The 20,096-nt window shown below is 42.6% G+C and overlaps 1 protein-coding gene across 5 annotated transcripts in view; it reads left to right on the forward strand.

Annotated features, from left to right (window-relative positions):
* Positions 1 to 20,096, forward strand: part of NAV2 (neuron navigator 2) — a 767,943-nt gene that overhangs the window by 707,377 nt on the left and 40,470 nt on the right. For 4 of the 5 annotated variants that reach the window (XM_011937488.1, XM_011937486.1, XM_011937487.1 and 1 more), the window contains 6 exons: positions 2,700 to 2,752; positions 9,007 to 9,030; positions 9,145 to 9,219; positions 16,445 to 16,528; positions 16,890 to 17,001; positions 18,964 to 19,109. In XM_011937488.1, coding sequence (XP_011792878.1) covers positions 2,700 to 2,752; positions 9,007 to 9,030; positions 9,145 to 9,219; positions 16,445 to 16,528; positions 16,890 to 17,001; positions 18,964 to 19,109 — 494 coding nt within the window. Of the gene's footprint in view, positions 1 to 1,319; positions 1,335 to 2,699; positions 2,753 to 9,006; positions 9,031 to 9,144; positions 9,220 to 16,444; positions 16,529 to 16,889; positions 17,002 to 18,963; positions 19,110 to 20,096 lie in introns of all 5 variants that reach the window. The other variant, XM_011937485.1, reaches the window with a different exon arrangement.

Consider the following 20,096-nt stretch of genomic DNA (forward strand, 5'->3'; position numbering starts at 1 on the left):
CTGGCCACGTCACTTAACCATTCTGAGATTTAATGTACTCTGTTGTTGATTAAAGGTGGAAAAGTCCTGACTAGTCTGGGATTGCTACCTGCAGATTCTCTGTGAGAGTCAGAGGCACTTGATTGCTTTATTGGCTGAAATATGCCTAGTTGTTTCATTCTATCTAGTGTTTTCACTCCTACTAAAGCATCTTTCTTCTCAAACATTCCTACCTTGTGCCCATGTGTAGATTGCATGAAGGGACTAGGACACCGTTCTAAAAGACACCGAAAGGCTCTTTTGAAAAAAACAAATGAACGGAAGAGAAAATCAGAAACCAGCACAACAGATCACTCGAAGGCAGAGCGATCTCCTGAATTCTGTCAGCAGATCCTGTTCTTGAATTGCTGTGTGACCTTAAGCAAGTCATTTAACCTCTCCGAGTTTCAGATTTCTCAATGGCAGAAATGGCCTAGATATTCTCTGTGATTCCTTGTAGCTGAAAAAATGTGGAGGTGTAGCTATAGGGAGGAAAACTACATAGGCTGCTTTAGCTGTTTAGCCTCTGTAACTCCCATAGACATTTTGTTGTCCAAAAATAACCACATTACATAACCCAGGCTCTGACTTGGCTCAAGACCCTTGAGGCAGGCCCAACTGCAATGGTACAGGTAAGCCACATTCAGTTTTGGGTTGACTCTAAAAATCAAGGGATCTGTCTCTTTGGAACACAGCCTTGCTGTTGCTAATTATAAAGTGAGAGGAGTTAATTATTGAGAAAAATAATTACCTCTACCTTCAGCCTGCCAGATGTGATCTTCTCTGCCTGTGGCCCCATGCTTGCACTGAGTTGTTGCTAAAACTGTGTCAGTAAGTTTATATGTGTGAGATGTAGAAATAGAAACGAAAAAACTTCCATTTTCCAGCAGCCAGAGGCCATATAGCAGCCCTGTGCTGGTCTCTGGCACGCCAGTCATGCAAGTGTGCATAGCTGTGTGTTACCCACATCTCTTCACCCAGCTTGACCTCCAACATAATTCCTCCACTACTGTCTGTGTCATAAGCTGAATTAACTTACCTCAGTGGAACATTAGGCCACTAAACTGGGACATTAAAGGCCTGTATTAATGTGTGGACATATTAACACTGAAAGCCATTATTGGCCATTAACACCTTAACCTGATTTTTTATGGGCATGAGTCAAGTTAGTCATGGATGAAGAAAACATGGAGGAAAAGATCTAGAATGCAGGGCATTGCTAAGGAGGGTGGATGTATGTGATGATAGAGGGACAGCTTAGAGCATTAGGGAGCTGCTAAGAGAGAAGTGAGCTGGAATAGCAAGCCAAGAGTTACGTGGGCTCAGAGGGAGGAGGAAGCCCACCCAGGTGGCAGTCAGGGGAATGAGGAAAGGTCCTATAGAGAAGATGTCATTTGAGCAGATCTGTTTGGGATAGACAGTATTTAGATGCAGCCTAAATGAAGAGAACTGCATGGGCAGAGACTCTGAGGCAGGAAAGTACTGTCTAGGGCAAGCTTGGGAGAGCAGTGTAGGATTCATGGTGTGACAAGAACATATAAGGGAAGAAGGAGATGTCAGGGAAGATTTACTGGAAAGATGACAGAGAGGAGCCTGAGTGTTAGGCTGAGCTACTTATCAGCTATCTTGTTGGCATGTAGCTTCTGCTGACTGCTAATCCAAGGTGAGTTCACTTTGTGGGTGGTAGATGAATGCCATTTAGTAGACGTGGAAGTTACCCCCGTGCCTCCCACTTTAGACTACAGGTCATAACTCGGTGTGGGAGTAGAGCCATTCCACCCATGGCCAGGAAAGCTGTGCCCAGTTAAAAGTCCTATGATGCCTTAACATGGGAATGTTTCTTTTTTTCAAACAAGTTGTTCAGAAGTTACCAAGAAAATAAAGAACCTGCTTCCCACAAAAGAAGGCAGTTAGAATACCCAAGTCCTAGAAAAGACTATGCTGTAAAATTAGAACAAATAAGATGCCTCCACTGGCTGGGGGCAGGAAGGGTGCTAAGGACATACAAGTTGGTTCTAGTCAAAAGTACCAGTTTGAAACAGAAAAGAAGACACCACTTACTTGTCACTTTGTAGACATGGTAGAAATCAAATAATCTATATTTTGATGAATATGTTTTCTAAACAAATATTCTGCTATATATGGTCATCTAGAATGAACTTACTGTGGCCAACAGCCTCTTAGGTTCAAAATCACCAGCTCATTTTTTTGCATATACAACTGACAGATGCCAACAGGGTAAAAAAAAAGTATACGGAACACAGTCTTAACCCTAAAGGAATACATTAGAAAAAAGAGTGAAGCAAAATATGCTGGAACGGTAGCAGGTTGCCTCCGGGCAATGCAATTGTGAGTCACTGCAGGTTGTGACAGTGAATATGCTTCTTAACACTTCTCTGTACTTGAAAATTTTTGTTCAGTAATCATATATTATTTTGACAGTCAAGAGAAAAAGTATTCAGAAGGTTGAAGGAAAAAATGCGGTAAAAGTGACATCCTTAGCAAACTCTTACTTATTTGTCACTGACCTGTCACCAAACCAGGAAAGGTTGGGTCAAGATGAGATTAAGTCATTCCAAGCCTGGAGTGTCCTGTATTACTGGTTTTTTCCTCCTCTGTCCCCTTTTTGGTACCATAACAGCCATCTATCAATTCACCCTTTTTTTTTTTTCTTTTAATAGTTCATGGATCCTCACTCTCCTTGGTTTCCAGCACATCGTCAATTTATTCTACAGTGAGTATAAATCAATGCAGTGTGGCTGTGATCATGAGATCATGAGGCTGGGGTTCCTTTATCAAATGTGTCAAGAATAAAATATATGCATTTATCCTACGGAAAGCATTTCCATTATAAGGGGATCAATTAATTAGGGAACAAGATTTAAAATTCACAGACAGCTATTAATTATATTATACCAACCCCCAAATCCAGAACTGGCTGCCTTGTTAAAGTGGCACTGTGCTTTAGGTGATAACTATTTAGAATGTGTGAGAAGCCTTGGCCACCTGCTGACCGACTTGGAAAAGAAAGGCCTTGAGCAATTTATTAACCCTTTGTCTGCCTCAGTTTCTTTCTTTCTTTCTTTCTTTTTTTTTTTTTGAGACAGAGTCTTTGCCCAGGCTGGAGCGCAGTGGTGTGATCTCAGCTCACAGCAACCTCCACCTCCTGGGTTCAAGTGATTCTCCTGCCTCAGCTTCCTGAGTAGCTGGGACTACAGGCACGTGCCACTATGCCCAGCTAATTTTTGTATTTTTAGTAGAGACACAGTTTCACCATATTGGCCAGGCTGGTCTCAACCTCCTGACCTGTGATCCACCCACCCTGGCCTCCCAAAGTGCCGGGATTATAGGAGTGAGCCATGGTGCCTGACCAGCCTCAGTTTCTTTATCTATAAAGTAGAAATAATAGCAGTCCCTACCTTATAGAGGTGTAATGAGGATTAAATGTTATGAAGATTACATTTCACTACAATATAAACTCTTTCTAGACAAGGACATTTTTGTTTTTATTCCTAGTGCCTAGAATAGTACCTAGCACATAGTAGGTATTTTTAAGGTAGGTTTGAAAGAAATGGGAAAATAAATCTAAAACAATGAATATTGTACACACAGCTCAGAGCAAGCCCCCCTAAATGCTAGATGTCATCCATGAGAGAGGTTTACTGAATGAAAGCCACATGTAATCAAATACATTTGGATCTTCAGTACTACCGGATTTGTTCAGTAGTACTTACTTTTTATAGCTGTACGCTATTTATTTTATTTTATTTTAGACAGACTCTCGCTCTGTCACCCAGGCTGGAGTACAGTGGCACAATCTTGGCTCACTGCAACCTCTGCCTCCTGGGTTCAAACAGTTCTCCTGCCTCAGCCTCCTGAGTAGCCGGAATTACAGGCATGCACCACCACACCTGGCTAATTTTTTTTACATTTTTAGTAGAGACAGGATTTCACCATGTCGGCCAGGCTGGTCTCGAACTTCTGACCTCAAATGATCCACCCATCTCAGCCTCCCAGAGTGTTAGGATTACAGATGTGAGCCATAGCTGTATGCTATTTACTTTAAAAATAATAATTTGGGAATGTCTACAGGAAAAAATATATATATATATCTTTGTTAGTTGTGAATTGGAAATTCTTTAGCCTTTAATCCCATGGAAACAAATGGTTTAATAATTTAGGTTTTGATAATGCCCGGTTTCTGGTCTATATAGCAGGATACACTGTGTATAGCTCCTGGAAAATAAGAGGCCACCCCAGAATCAAGTTAAAGATACCAGGGCCTAACTGTTCTTTCTTAGGCTTGTAGTAAGCAAATAAACTTCAATGATTGCTGATATGGTCTGTTTTGAAGGACCTAGAAACTCTTGCTTCTATTCTTCCTAACTACCTCACCCCTGCAACTCTAAAATTCCTCTTTCCTCAGCTAGTCATCTTGTTTGAAATTTCATCACCAGGTCCTAGCTTTCCTTTTAAAGGCTTTATATAGAAAAACCTTGGGGAGAGGTTTTTTAAGCCATGATCTACTAAGAAAGCATAGAGATCGTCTTTCAGCTGTCAGCCAGTAGATAAACTATGTCTTTTCTTCTAGAATGAAACTGTGGGATATGGGTACCAAGGTTGGTACTTTTAAACCTAAATCACTTCTTCAACAGTATTTTCTGGCACCATAGATATGCCTGGCTCTAGACTGACACCTAGGATATAATTTAGGAGAGAAAGGAGCCTGCTACTGAAGGAGGAAGCCGTAGGCACCGGAGGGACATGGGACTCTAGCTTCACAGGACTGGTGCAGAGAAGCTGTATGGATGGTTCAGTGCCCAGCCCCGTGTTTCCCCTGTGGCATTCCCAGGGGTTCTTGCCAACACCGAGGGGAGTGGGCCTTTCAGAAAAGTAAAACATGGGAGACTGGCCAGCATTAACTAGCCTTGGAGGGAAAGAGCATAAGCTTCTCAACCTGTGTGTCTTCAGATCTAGGGAACTGTCACATGCAGTTCCTGGGGGCAGCCCCTTTATGCCAACCACTAGAAGTCCTTACAGTAAAAGACTCTCTTTCAGTAGGTGTTGTTCTGGGTATGGGGACATGAAGATAGTGTTTTCATGAAATTTGAAATTGTCTTTTCTGAGCTGATATAAATTCAACAAATTAGCAAAGACCTAATAATAATACTTTTAAATTCTATTTTTTGTCTGGATAACAAGAGCCCCGAGGTGTAATCACAGAGTTCATCTCACCATGTGACTTTGGGCAAATCACCTAGTTATTCAGAGTGTCTCCCCGGTTTTGCCCTTGGCATCAGGAAACTGAGCAAGGTGATATTCTGAGGCCCCTACAATCTCTGACATTCCATGAGTCATGGAATCAAAGGCTTCCATTTACTGTCCTCACATATGCCTTCTCTGAGAATATAGGTTACTTTTGCAGACTTAAAAAAAAAATAGCCTATCAGTTGAATGTTTTTATGCTGGTGCAGTCTACTAATTTCAAGAAAAACTGCAAGTCTGGCGAGACTGCTACCACCCAGCACTGAGGTGTGGTCCCTTATCTATTATTACCTTCTTGGTGATAATGAAATTCTGAAATACATGCTCCAGGCACCTTTGTAAATGTTAAGGTGATATATAAAATTCTTGTTTGTTGTCTGAAAAGAGATCTTTGAAATGTTAAGTTGCCACAGACCCAGACCAAGGAACCTGCTTAATAGCTGAGAGTTTTAAAGGCTCTTACTGGATGACAGTAGGTTCTTTCCTTGAAATCTCTATAATGAATATTCAAGAATGCTCCTTCTGCATGAAATTTGCCTGCAATTTTAATTATCAGTGAAAGAAAAGATTACAGAGTGCTAAATGATTGCCTTGGAAAAGTTATGGCTAGCTCTTAGAGTAGAGAAAATCTCAAAGACCACCTCTGGCCTTAGACTTGCTTTCTTGTTTGGTAGGGAACACTTGAGTTCCCAGGAGAGCTGCTGGATGGATAGAGGCTAGCAGCTTCACATAGTGTTACCAGATATGCAGAACTGCAGCAACGGGAGCAAGATACAAAGCACATGCTTTCTCTAGGCTGCTGTTGATAATGGGGGCCCAACCCCAGAGACAGGTGGGCACAGTGCCAGACAGTGGCAGAGGCATGGGGAAGGGCTATTAGGGCCTGTCGATGGAAGTGTTTCAAAGTAGGACTGGTCCTATGTGGATGGTTAAGCCTGCTAACAGGCCTCCACCGGCCTTCCAAATGTTAGATAGTGGTGACATTCTCACCATTAACTTGTACCCTTTGGATTGAACTTGGGGCTTCTTTCTGGAAAGTCCCCATGAGAATGTAGCTATAGTAAAAGTACAGGAGAATATGCCTAGGCTCTGGAGCCAGACTACTTTAGATCCAGTCTCTACTCTGCCACTTACCAGCTGTGACCCTGGGCAAATTACTGAACCTTCCTGTGCCTCAGTTTCCTCATACACAAAACAGAAAGCAATAGTATTAGTACCTCCTCAAAGAGTTGTTATAAGAATTAGATGAATAATGAATGTAAAGTGCTTGGAACAGTCTCTGGCACATGATAAGCATTCAATAAATGCTAGCTGTTATTACCAGAATGCAGGCAACACAAGGTCAGGGACTTGGTCATGTTCACAGCTTTATCTTAGGTTCTTAAAAACAGTGCCTGGCACACAGTAGGAAATCAGTAAATATTTGATAGGTGGTGGTAGTGAGGATGGATGGACAGACAGACAAAGATGAATGAATATTATCTGGGAGGGAAGAGTGAGCTCTGAGGACATCTTCCAACCTTCTCCTGAAAGCATTTCTTAGATAAGGAGGTTGTTCAGTGTGACTTTATACAAGACACTTAACCTCTCTGAACCTCAGAAGGAATACAAACAAACCTACCTAATGGAGTTTCTGCAAGGATTAAATGACTTGGCTCCATGTATTTAAAAATTGGTTGCTGCTATTAGGAACCAACCTAGAGGAGGGAGCTTGTGGGCAGGATAAGGAGGGAGGACAATGGGGAACACAGGGTGAAGGCAGATCAGACAGGAAGCAGCTGCCCACCTATTCCAGCTGATGGATGTGCTCTGCGAGTTCTAATGAATCATACCCACATTGTATTGTGAACTAATGGAGACATTGACATTAGGGTCAGATGCTGATTTTAAAAAAATAATGGGCTTATCCCTAGTAAAATTGGATTAGGACACTTAGGGAGGACCCAAGGACAAAATAGAGTTCTTACTGATGTTCACTCACCTACCTGGTTCCCAAGTCACTCTTCCCTCCCTGGGGAAATTAGAGCAATGGGTAGAGAGAAGGTCGAACACTCAACATGTCCAGGAAGGAGGAGGGATCCTCTTTATGAGCCCCTGTGGGAACTAGAGGAGAGGGAAAGAAAGGTTCCTCCTGCAGTGGGTTCCCCAATTCATGTGGGCTCCCCCTATGGGAGGAGAGAGGGTCTTATAGTTTCTAGCTAGCAGGTACCTGTGTCACCACAGACACAGAGCCAGCATGGAAGGGACAAAGAGGGAAGCCAGTAAGAGGGGCAACAGAGTTCACCCTTACTCCACGGGGGTCACAGGTAATTGGGGTCCTTGAAATGGGACAGCGTGAAGATGAAGGCCACATTTATCCTCACAACCTGTGGAGTTACCGGGCTGGCTAATAGGGGCTCCCCAACCCCCCTCACTTTGAGGTCTTTCTACCTTGGTGCTCCCACTGCAGTGTCCTAGGGAAGTGAGAGGAGGGCAGAAAATGGGGCAGAATTAACCCAGGAGCAGTCTTCCTTGCTCCCTAGAGTAAACTAAGGCTCAAGCTGGGAATACCATGGCAAAAACTCCAGGCGAATGACTAATGTGGGAGACTGACTCACTTTTCTAGTTGAAGGAAGACAGCCATTTGAAGTTGGTTTCCATTTTAACGGCATGCTGTGGTCAGGCAGGTTGCTTTCTGTCTGGCTTGAACACATTTATCAATGGGCTCAGACTGGGTGGTGAGCTCCTGGACAGCAAGCCTTGCCTCAGAAGCATCTTAGTACCTTCCAATACCTCAGGCTCTGCCTTTTGAGCTTCAGCTTTCACCTGATCACAGCTGTGCATCAGAGCTCCTATACAGACAGGGCTGATGGGGATGGCAGATGGAGCACCTCTGCCTCTACTCTGATCCTCTATCTAAATTTGCCAGAGTTGCCAGAGAAAATACAAAGCACTCAATATGAAATTTAGATTAACAACTAAATTTTTTTAGCATAAATATGTCCCTCATATTGCATGGGACGTATTAGACCCTTTATTTTATTTTATATTTTATTTTATTTTATTTTTTGAGACGGGAGCCTCTATTGCCCAGGCCAGAGTGCAGCAGTGAGATCCCAGCTCACTGCAATCTCCGCCTCCTGGGTTCAAGCCATTCTCCTGCCTCAGCCTCCTGAGCAGCTGGGATTACGGGTACATGCCATCACACCCGGCTAATTTTTTGTGTGTGTTTTTAGTAGAGATGGGTTTCATCATGTTGGCCAGGCTGGTCTTCAACTCCTGACCTCAAGTGATCCACCAATCTCAGCCTCCCAAAGTACTGGGATATCAGATATGAGCTACTGTGCCCAGCCCTAGACTTTTTTTTTTTTTTTAAGCTATTCAGATTTAACTAGGCCTCCTGCATTTTTATTTACTAAATCTGACTCATGGCCTTCTCCTCACATATCTTCTCCTGAGCACCTTACCTATCACCATCCCCTGGGGAGCAGGTGGCTCCTCACAACCAAAATGTGGAGTGGTGTCCTCATTCTTCCTAATTTTTAAAAATCATAAGCTATTTGTATTTGGCCTTTCTGATGGGTCCATTTAATTGAACCAGTTTTTCCAGAGAAATACACCAGAAAATAGACGAATAAATCTTCCAGACGGCTGCAACTATCTGAATATGGTGTTCCCGATGGGCTGGACATCACTATTCTTTGTTTCTTAACTGGTCTAATTTCTTTTATGTTTTCTTTACAGCCAGAAGAAAAATGCCAGTCAGAGGTAAGGAACAGCTTTCTGGTTGGACTTCCTCTTTAACTGTTGTCAATCATTTGACCCTGCTCATCTTGGAAATGGACTCCCAAAGCATGTAACCCTCTCCCTTGCCATCTTCAGATTCGCAAACTGCGGCGGGAACTGGATGCCTCCCAGGAGAAAGTTTCAGCTTTGACCACCCAGCTGACAGCAAATGTAAGTACAGACATAGGGCAGTAGCATTGGAACAAGAAGCACCATCCTTGCCTTCTGAACAGTCTCAAGTCCTCCTGTGCTGAACAAATAGAAGTAGCACATTATAAAGAAAAAGACACAGGCTTTAGCATCATGGGTGTGAATGTCAGTTTGGACACTTACTGGCTCTGTGACTTTGGGTAAGTTCTTGAATCTCAGCCTGCATGTCCTCATCTGTGTAACGAGGTTGATAGTATTTACCTCTCAGTATTGGCCCATGGTCAATGCTTGCAATATACGACGTGCTTATTAAAATGTTGGTTTCTCTTCCTCTTTCTGAAAATTTTGATTTTGAGGGTGGAAATAAAAGCAAAAAGGAAAGAAGCAGGAAGAAAAGAAATGTAGGGCTTTCCAATATGTAGGTAGCTGCTCTGTCATTGTAATACACACAATTATGTGTTTAGGAGATGCTGCCAACCAGCATTCAACTCAACAACTGTTTGAGTGCCAACTATGCCCCGGGCATCATGGGTTCAACAGCAGAGCAAGCACAGTGACTGACATCTTAACATTCAGTCTCTGGGACAGCAGAGAAACAAAACAAACAATTTTGCTATAACATGATAACTGTTTAGATAAAGGGAGGAGGTGGTAGTGGGAATATCTAGGGGGAGCACCTAGCTCACTCTTGGTGAGGGATGAAAAAGGGGACAGCTCATCAGATATTGAAAATAAGAAAAAAAAATTTGTTTAAAGGGGGACAGGAAGGACTTCCTGGAGGACGTGACATCTAATGGATGCTATGTAGGGGAGAATGCATAGGGATGACAGTATTCTAACCAAAGAGAATAATTTGCACAAAGGTTAAGGAGAAAGACCTTGGTGTATTTCAAACTCTCAGTAGGTTGGTGTAATTAATGTCTATGGCTTGAATGTGGAGGAGAGGTAAGGGTAGAGAGGGGACACAAGTAGGGAGGAGGAAGGCATCGAAGAAAGCCAAGGGTCAGATCACAGTGTCTGAGCTGTTGGGGTGAGCATCCAGGCTTCCTTCTGAAGTTAGTAGAGACCTCTCAGTGAGTTTTAAGTAAGCAGTGGGTGGGCTGGTTTGCACTTTAGACAGAGGATCAGAGTAGAGGCAGAGGTGCTCCATCTGCCATCCCCATCAGCCCCGTCTGTATAGGAGCTCTGATGCACAGCTGTGATCAGGTGAAGACTGAAGCTCAGAAGGCAGAGCCTGAGGTATCAAAAGGTATTAAGGTGCTTCTGAGGCAAGGCTTGCTGCCCAGGAGTTCACCATGCAGTCTGAGCCCGTTGATAAATGTGTTCAAGCCAGACAGAAAGCAACCTGCCTGACCACAGCATGCCATTAAAATGGAAACCAACTTCAAATGGCTGTCTTCCTTCAACTAGGAAACTGAGTCAGTCTCCCACATTAGTCATTCGCCTGGAGTTTTTGCCATGGTATTCCCAGCTTGAGCCTTAGTTTATTCAGGGGAACCATTTCTCTTTAAAGGCGGCATGTGGCATACCTAGTATAGTGCTTGACCTTAGTTATCAGCTCAGTAACTGGTAGCTGCCTTCATTAATATGTAGTCTCCCAAGTTCTCTTTCTTTTCTGGAAATCTTTGATTTTTTAAAGAAAAAACCCTAACATGCGAGACCGCAATGTGTTTCGTAACCTTTTATTTTCTTTGCCTCTTCTACCACCAGTAATGCTATCAAAAGAACTTTAAAAACTGACGTGAGAACTTAATTCTGAGGCGTAGGTCCTATTCAGAAAAACAATATTCTATAGGTAGGTTCTATTCCACGGACAGATTCTTCATCTGGATGAGCAGATATGTAGATTTGGATCCAGAACAAACTCTAGACCCAGCAAGTCAGGGTCTTCTGGGTGTAATCCAAATGTGTGGTCTGACAGCAAACCCTGTCAATCCACAGTGATTCTGAGCTACTCTCCTAGTTTAAGAGTTACAGATGCCAATCGTTGCCTTTACTAGTCAACAAATAGTAGTTAACTTACTTTCCAGTGAACTTGGGTTAATCGCTCCAGTGAGCTCGCGCTGCCACAGGAGCCTCACCTTGGGCCGTTTAGAACTCTGCTTTTTGTTCTAGAAGAGTCAGAGTGAGATCCCTTATATTATTCCAGAAGAGTGTTTTGTTCCTCATAAAACGCACTGAATCCAGTATTGTTTTAAAGTAAATATTTAGTCTTACAGCACACCACTGGAAGGGTGAACACGTTTTATTGTCTGCCATCTTTCTCGCAAACCAAGCTGTGTTTGTTTTTCTAGGACAAACTACTCAAAGCCACCTTCTCTGAGTGTTTTTATACCACTTGTGTTTGTTTTCCCTGGGAATGTGAGCATGGCACTTGATGAGTAGGCTGTTGTGTGTGGCTCTGAACCAGGCTTGGAACTACCTCCACAGCTTGTATTTTCATAGTTGTGCTAATGACACAAAGGCAACCCTTTTGCTTAGCAGAAAAATGGGATCCTCTGGATCTCCAGAGCAAATGTGTTTTCTTTTTAAGCTTGCAAAAACACCTTCTCAATAGCAGTCTTCATGGAGTCAGGTTTAAAAAAAATTTTTTTTTAATTTTACTTTAAGTTCTGGGATACATGTGCAGAATGTGCAGGCTTGTTACATAGATATACATGTGCCATGATGGTTTGCTGCACCCATCAACCCGTCATCTATATTAGGTATTTCTCCTAATACTATCCCTCCCCTAGGTCCCCACCCCAACCCCCTGATGGGCCCTGGTGTGTGATGTTCCCCTCCATGTATCCATGTGTTCTCATTGTTCAACTCCCACTTATGAGTGAGAACATCCAGTGTTTGGTTTTCTGTTCTTGTGTTAGTTTGCTGAGAATGATGGTTTCCAGCTTCATCTATGTCCCTGAAAGGGACATGAACTCATCCTTTTTTATGACTGCATAGTATTCCATGGTGTATATGTGCCACATTTCTTTATCCACTTTATCATTAATGGACATTTGGGTTGGTTGCAACTTTTTACTATTGTGAACAGTGCCACAGTAGACATACATGTGCATGTGTCTTTAGTAAAATGATTTAAAATCCTTTGGGTAAATACCCAGTAATGGGATCACTGGGTCAAATGATATTTCTAGTTCTAGATACTTGAGGAATTGCCACCCTGTCTTACATAATGGTTGAACTAATTTACACTCTGACCAACAGTATAAAAGTGTTCCTATTTCTCCATATCCTCACCAGCGTCTGTTGTTTCCTGACTTTTTGATGACTGCCATTCTAACTGACATGAGATGGTATCTCATGTGGTTTTGATTTGCATTTCTCCATATGTTTGTTGGCTGCATGTCTTCTTTTGAGAAGTGTCTGTTCATATCCTTCGCCCACTTTTTGATGGGGTTGTTTGTTTTTTCTTGTAAATTCGTTTAAGTTCTTTGTAAATTGTTTAAGTTCTGGATATTAGCCCTTTGTCAGATGGATAGATTGCAAAATTTTCTTCCATTCTGTAGGTTGCCTGTTCACTCTGATTATAGTTTCTTTTGCTGTGCAGAAGCTCTTTAATTAGATCCCTTTTGTCTGTTTTGGCTTTTGTTGCCATTGTTTTTGATGTTTTAGTCATGAAGTCTTTGCCCATGCCGATGTCCTGAATGATATTGGGTAGGTTTTCTTCTAAGGTTTTTATGGTTTTAGATTTTAGGTTTAATTCTTTAATCTGTCTTGAGTTAATTTTTGTATGAGGTGTAAGGAAGGGATCCAGTTTCAGCTTTCTGCATATGGCTAGCCAGTTTTCCCAACACCATTTGTTAAATAGGGAATCCTTTCCCATTTGCTTCTTTTTGTCAGGTTTTGTCAAAGATCAGATGGTTGTAGATGTGTGCATTATTTCTGAGGCCTCTGTTCTGTCCCATTGGTCTATATATCTGTTTTGGTACCAGTAGCATGCTGTTTTTGTTGCTGTAACCCTGTAGTATAGTTTGAAGTCAGTGTAATGCCTCCAGCTTTGTTCTTTTTGCTTAAGATTGTCTTGGCTATGCAGGCTCTTTTTTGGTTCCATATGAAATTTAAAGTAGTTTAAGTAGTTTTTTTACAATTCTGTGAAGAAAGTTGTTGGTAGCTTGATGGGGATAACATTGAATCTATAAATTACTTTGGGCAGTATGGCCATTTTCATGATAGTGATTCTTCCTATCCATGAGCATGGAACATTTTTCCATTTGTTTGTGTCCTCTTTTATTTCCTTGAGCAGTGATTTGTAGTTCTCCTTGAAGAGATCCTTCTTATCCCTTGTAAGTTGTATTCCTAAGTATTTTATTCTCTTTGTAGCAATTGTGAATGGGAATTCACTCATGATTTGGCTCTCTGTTTGTCTGTGTATAGGACTACTTGTGATTTTTGCACATTGATTTTGTATCCTGAGACTTTGCTGAAGTTGCTTATCAGGTTAAGGAGATTTGGGGCTGAGATGATCTGGTTTTCTAAATATACAATCATGTCATCTGCAAACAGAGACAATTTGACTTCCTGTTTTCCCAATTGAATACCCTTTATTTCCTTCTCTTGCCTGATTGCCTTGGCCAGAACTTCCAATACTGTGTTGAATAGGAGTGGTGAGAGAGGACATCCTTGTCTTGTGCCAGTTTTCAAAGGGAGTGCTTCCAGTTTTTGCCCATTCAGTATGATATTGGCTGTGGGTTTGTCATAAATAGCTCTTATTATTTTCAGATAAATTCCATCAATACCTTGTTTATTAAGAGTTTTTAGCATGAAGGGCTGTTGAATTTTGTCAAGGGCTTGTTCTGCATCTATTGAGATAATCGTGTGGTTTTTGTCATTGGTTCTGTTTATGTGATGGATTACGTTTATTGATTTGCGTATGTTGAACCAGCGTTGCGTCCTAGGGATGAAGCCAACTTGATCGTGGTGGATAAGCTTTTTTTTTTTTTTGAGACGGAGTCTCGCTCTGTCGCCCAGGCTGGAGTGCAGTGGCCGGATCTCAGCTCACTGCAAGCTCCGCCTTCCGGGTTTACGCCATTCTCCTGCCTCAACCTCCCAAGTAAGCTGGGACTACAGGTGCCTGTCACCTCGCCCGGCTAGTTTTTTGTATTTTTTAGTAGAGACGGGGTTTCACCATGTTAGCCAGGATAGTCTCTATTTCCTGACCTCAGGATCCGCCCGTCTTGGCCTCACAAAGTGCTGGGATTACAGGCGTGAGCCACCATGCCTGGCCTGTCTCCATTTTTAATAGAGAGAGGGAGTGCAATCAGAGAGAAGCTAACTATTCCGCTTAACATTTCTGCTACAAATAGAAATGCTCCCTGCCAGCGGTTGATTCTAGAGATGTCTTAGCCTCTGCCATCCCTCTTTGATGAAGTCTAATAACAGGCCTCTCTTTACCCCTCACATCTTTCCTTAGATTGAAATGTCAGTGTGCCTCCTCACAGTGCACAGCAATAGCTTCTTCCCACCCACCCCAATGCTTGTCCAGGGTTGATACCTCACTCTGTGCGTCAGTCATCTCCTCCTCTCAAATTTCATAGCATGATCAAATTTCACCTCTGCCATGCATCCTCTGCCCTTCTCATCCCTCTTGTAGCCCACTGTGTTTCTACTCCCCCTCCCCACCCCTGTGTTCTCAGGTACTCTCACTCCTCTCATAGTTTGTCACTTTCTCATTCCCAAACCTCCTTCCCAAACCTCCTTCTTTCCCCACAAGTGTCCACGCATTCCTGTGTTTTGCACTACCTGAACAGTTCATAGACCATTTTCACTGGTCTTGTTTCATTTAGCTGAAAATAACCCTGGGGGGAAAATAGATATTGGTACCATTTCATAGATGAAGCTGAGGCCAGTAGGATTAGGTGATTTGCTCAGTGTTATGGATATTCAGAAGGAACTACAGGGAGAGCTGAAGACCTCTAACTCTAAATCCTGTTCCCTTCCCCTGTACTATACACTTCCTCCTTCATCTACGTGCTTTTCTTTTTAGTCCTTTAATCACTCATCCAACATACATGATTGAGTGGCTGTTTTTGTACCAGCAGTGTGGATACAGTAAGGAGCAAGATAGACATGGTATCAGCCCTCATCAAGTGCACTATCTGGTGATCCTTCTCATCTGCTGCCCAAATGGCTGTCATTCTTGGACATGCCACTATTCCATTATACAAGTAGAGACTGGAGATTAGAAGATCCTAGCTGCCTAATGGATTCTTCAGTCTATTACTGTAAATTCCTTAGCATGACTGTTTGAAAAAGCTCCATTCTGTATTTTTGGTTTTAATAACGTTACCAGGATTCTCATTCAATCAACTAATATATCACCTACTACTCTGTGTCACAGGCAAAAGCTTAGTGTTGGGGCACAAAGTTACCTCTTACCCTTGAAGAGAGTTGCAGAGGAAGTGACAGTCAGGAAAATGCCGCATTTCCCGATTCATAAACTTACTCTTTTTTTGTATTTTAACATCTCTGAAAATTAGATGCTATTTTACTTATAACTGGAAGCATTTTTTAAAATTTTTAGAAATTATTTCTAAGATGTAATGGTACATCTTATGTCATATTCTAACAGAAGTGTATAAAACTACATGAAAGCCTGTGGGAAAGTGGTAACCCCCTGGAGGAACTGGGAAACATTTCTCCGAGGAGGTAGCAGATGGGCCTTTCAGTGGCTTTTTATTAACCAGGATTATAACAAGCAAACTATGCCAACCATTTTGTTTGTTCATCCTACTAACATGCTTAATATGAGCCTCTACTGTGAGCTTAGCACTTGGTGAACAGAAGATCATCCTCCATTGTAGTACAGAAGGCAGACATACATTACCAATTACAAGACTGCATGTATTTTTAACTGTGATATCTCAAAGTATATATCAGAAGTACAATTTGCTTGTGAGAGTGCATATGAGGGTGTCTTGAAGGTACAAGCTGAGAACTTTTTAGACAGACAGGTAAAAATCATTAGGCAAGGAATAGGAGAAAGGATTGAGAGGAGGAGCATTTCAGGTAGAGGAGAAAAGATGTACAAGTGCCCTAAGGTAGGAAGGAGCACGGGGTGTTTGAGCAAGTAGAAGACTGGAGTGACTGGATCCCAAAGAGTGGTGAGGAGTGGGATTCAAGAGGAGGCTGAAGAAGTAGCGTAGATCAAGTGGACCCACAGGATTTTCATCTTTAAGAGCCAGGCACCTTCTAAGCACTCTTGCCTTGCAAGGTAATATAACTGAGACTGTGTCTTCCCCTCCAGGCTCACCTTGTGGCAGCCTTTGAACAGAGTCTTGGTAACATGACAATCAGGCTCCAGAGTCTGACCATGACAGCCGAGCAGAAGGTAAGGCAGAAAGGATAGTTTTACCTTCCCTACTTGGAGTTAACAACATACTTGAAAATACTGTTCTTTCATTTCAGATCATTGTATGGATGTTAATGTACTTCTTGAACTGTTGAAGTTTAATTGTAAGGAGTCCAAGCTGTTGAGTGAAAATATGACAGATTGAGTGATAATGGCATCAGTGATAGATCTTGTAGTTATAATCGTCTTCTTATGTGTTTGTTCATGCGTGTTGATCCATCTGAAAGGTTTTGTTGAGCTACTCCATTCCCTCCCCTCCTGTGTTGAAGCTAAGTTGTACTTCAGTTGAACTCTGTACAGAATTATTTTAGGCTGACCGATAATTCTTTCTGTTCCCTAGGATTCAGAACTGAATGAGTTAAGAAAAACCATTGAGCTGCTAAAGAAACAGAACGCAGCTGCCCAGGCTGCCATTAATGGAGTAATTAACACACCTGAGCTCAACTGCAAAGGTAAAATAAGGGAAACAGCCTTTAGCCAGAAGACCTGCCTGCCCTTAGGTGCCCTCCCTTGACATCTTATGATGCAACCTCCTTGCTAGAAGACAGTGTCTGCGTAATTTAGCTCCATGTCAGGCGGGCGGGACCTGGAAGGCAAACACCTTTAATCAAGTCACTTCTGGCCTCTATGAAGATGGCTATGGTAGTTCATCCTCTTCTCTGATATAGCTGAAAAATGGAAGAAAACATGTTTCTATTGGCAGAGCGTTAAAGTGTTTTACAACCCTTAATTTCACTAGCACTTTAATATTTACATGCTGATATATGGGGTAAGCTGAACTGAGTTCCTACCTTTTTTGCCCAAGAAAAGATTTCCTTTTTTTTTCTGAGACAGAGTCTTGCTCTGTCACCCAGGCTGAAGTGCAGTGGTGCAATCTTGGCTCACTGCAACCTCTGCTTCCCAGGTTCAAGCAATTCTCCTGCCTCAGCCTCCCAAGTTACTGGGATTACAGACATGTGCCACCATGCCTGGCTAATTTATGTATTCTTAGTAGAGACAGGTCTTGCCACGTTGGCTGGGCTGATATTGAACTCTTGGCCTCAAGGGATCAACCCACCTCGGCCTCCCAAAGTGCTGGGATTACAGGCATGAGCCACCATGCCCAGCCCAGGAAAACGTTTCCAAGTGAATTATTTTGTCCTTGTGTGTCTTGGGGTAATGTAGGACTGCAGGTGAGTTAGCTCTCATAATAATAATGTTAACAGTAATAGTAATCATAGAAGTAATATGGAGAACTAGGATTTATGGAACACTTACTATGTTCTAAGTGCAGTGCTAAGGGTTTCAGTGATTTCATTATCTGGTTTTCTTTCTACAGCAATCTTGTGAGTGTCATTCTGTTCTTCCCTCGTTGTTCTTATGAGGACACTAGTGTTCATAGATGAGAGTCACTTTCTTTTTCTTTTCTTGAAACGGAGTCTCACTCTGTTGCCCAGGCTGGAGTGCAGTGGCGTGATCTCCACTCACTGTAACCTCTGCCTCCCACGTTCAAGTGATTCTCCTGCCTCAGCCTCCTGAGTAGCTGGGACTACAGGCATGCTCCACCACGCCTGGCTGTTTTTTGTATTTTTAGTAGAGACAGGGTTTCACCATGTTGGCCAGGCTGGTCTCAAACTTCTGACGTCAAGTGATCTGCCTGCCTTGGCTTCCTAAAGTGCTGGGATTACAGGCATGAGCCACTAGACCTGACCTAGAGTCATTTTTTGAGGTCAAGGATTAGGGAGAAACTGAAGTGGGGCTAGAACCTGATGAGTCAGTTTGCCCCTACAACCAGTGTTCTCAAAGACCAGCCTTTAGGTGTAATTCTGTCCTCATGAGAAAAACTATCTGCAGACTTTATGTCAGATATCACACATTTTCAGTGTCTGTGTTGTTTCATGTATTGGGCCTCCTGAAAAAGTGATAATAGCTTTGAAATGGGAAGGATTTACAAATCAGTTGGCTGGACAGAGTTAAGGAAAAAGAATATCCAGATGGAGGGATAGCACACGGAAGGGCCCTAGATGAGGCAGGCACAGCGCTTCCAAAGGGCTGCAAGAAGACCGCTGTGACAGGATCCCAGAGAGCAGGAGAGGGAGGGGGCTAGCAATGAAGGTGCCGACTGCCCAATTCACAAGCACATTTCCACACCTATCTAAAGCTTAAGAGCTGGTGTTGGGGAAATTCTCCCTACACCTCCCTTGACTTCTGTTTTGTAAAGTGGGGAGAGATAGACCTCATTTAACTGACCAAAGAGGGCAATGCACTCACCTATTCAAGGATCTTAGAAACAACTGTAGGGAACAGAGTTGATGTCTATGTGGAAAACACCTAGTAGTCCTCAGGTGGGTGGATTTTGCTCAAAGGGCAAAATCCTGAGATAAAGAATAGGGCTCAGATTGGCAGCTGCTGATACACCCTGCCTTGGTCTCCAGGAAATGGCACTGCCCAGTCTGCAGACCTCCGCATCCGCAGACAGCACTCCTCAGACAGTGTCTCCAGCATCAACAGCGCCACCAGCCACTCCAGCGTGGGCAGCAACATAGAGAGTGACTCAAAGAAGAAGAAGAGGAAGAACTGGGTGAGTGCTCACCCACTCTCCTGGGGACTGACGGACAGAGTCAGTTGCAGAACTGGCTGCTGCATCCTCCCAGATAAAGTCCAGCCCAGCTACTATCTGTGGAGCATAGCCCTTTGGGAGTAGATCCCAGGAAATGCTTTGTGGATGGGTTTTTATTAAAATCAGTATTGTACTCAGCAAAACACTAGCATCTATTACATCCCTCCCACCTTGTATTTTTTTTTCTCTTTCATGAGACTTTCCATAAAGTACTCATCTTTCATTTCATGTATGTGTCATTTCCTCCTCATTTTATGTTGGCCACAAAGTTTCAGGTACTACAGCAAAGTTATTCTTAAATGGTTTCTTCATAGGTCCAAAATATTTTTTTGAGTATATTGCTAGTTATCCCGTCTGTAGCCATAAATCTTTTTCTATTTATTTACAAAAATGCCAAGGGATAGTATCAAACCAACCCTCTCTTTGAAAGCTTTTTGACCATGTCCTATAAATAAAAGTTGACTAATGTCAGTGTTAGAAGTTAGCAAGTAGTTCTAAATCAGAGGTTGTACCTCAAATAGCAAGTTATAGAATCAGTCTCTATTATAGTGTTTCTCCATGTATTCATAATTCCAATGAGTTATTTGAATTTCTGTACAGTGGTGCCTTAAGTGGATTTTTCCACTCTCCTGGAAAAATTCCACCCCCCACTCTCCATCCAGTTTTTTAGTTCTTCTTTTAAGGCTACAGAACTCTGACTGAGATTTGCTATCCTTTGTCTTCAGTGCAAGAATATCCCAAGTTGATCTGGAGTTGACCAGTGGCCCCTGGTCCCCATTTGTGCTGACAGCATCCTGTTTCACTAGTAGCTTCAGTGTCCTCATTCATTCCGTATACTTCTCACTCATTTTGTGTTATCTTGGATGGGTGGCGAGGTCTAGTGATACAGATGTCAGGGACTTAGTAATTTTGGTTGTCAATGACTTGCATTGGAAGCAAGCTAAAAAG

The sequence above is a fragment of the Colobus angolensis genome, unplaced genomic scaffold (genome assembly GCF_000951035.1).
Source record: "Colobus angolensis palliatus isolate OR3802 unplaced genomic scaffold, Cang.pa_1.0 Scaffold164, whole genome shotgun sequence".
Taxonomy (NCBI): Eukaryota; Metazoa; Chordata; class Mammalia; order Primates; family Cercopithecidae; genus Colobus; species Colobus angolensis.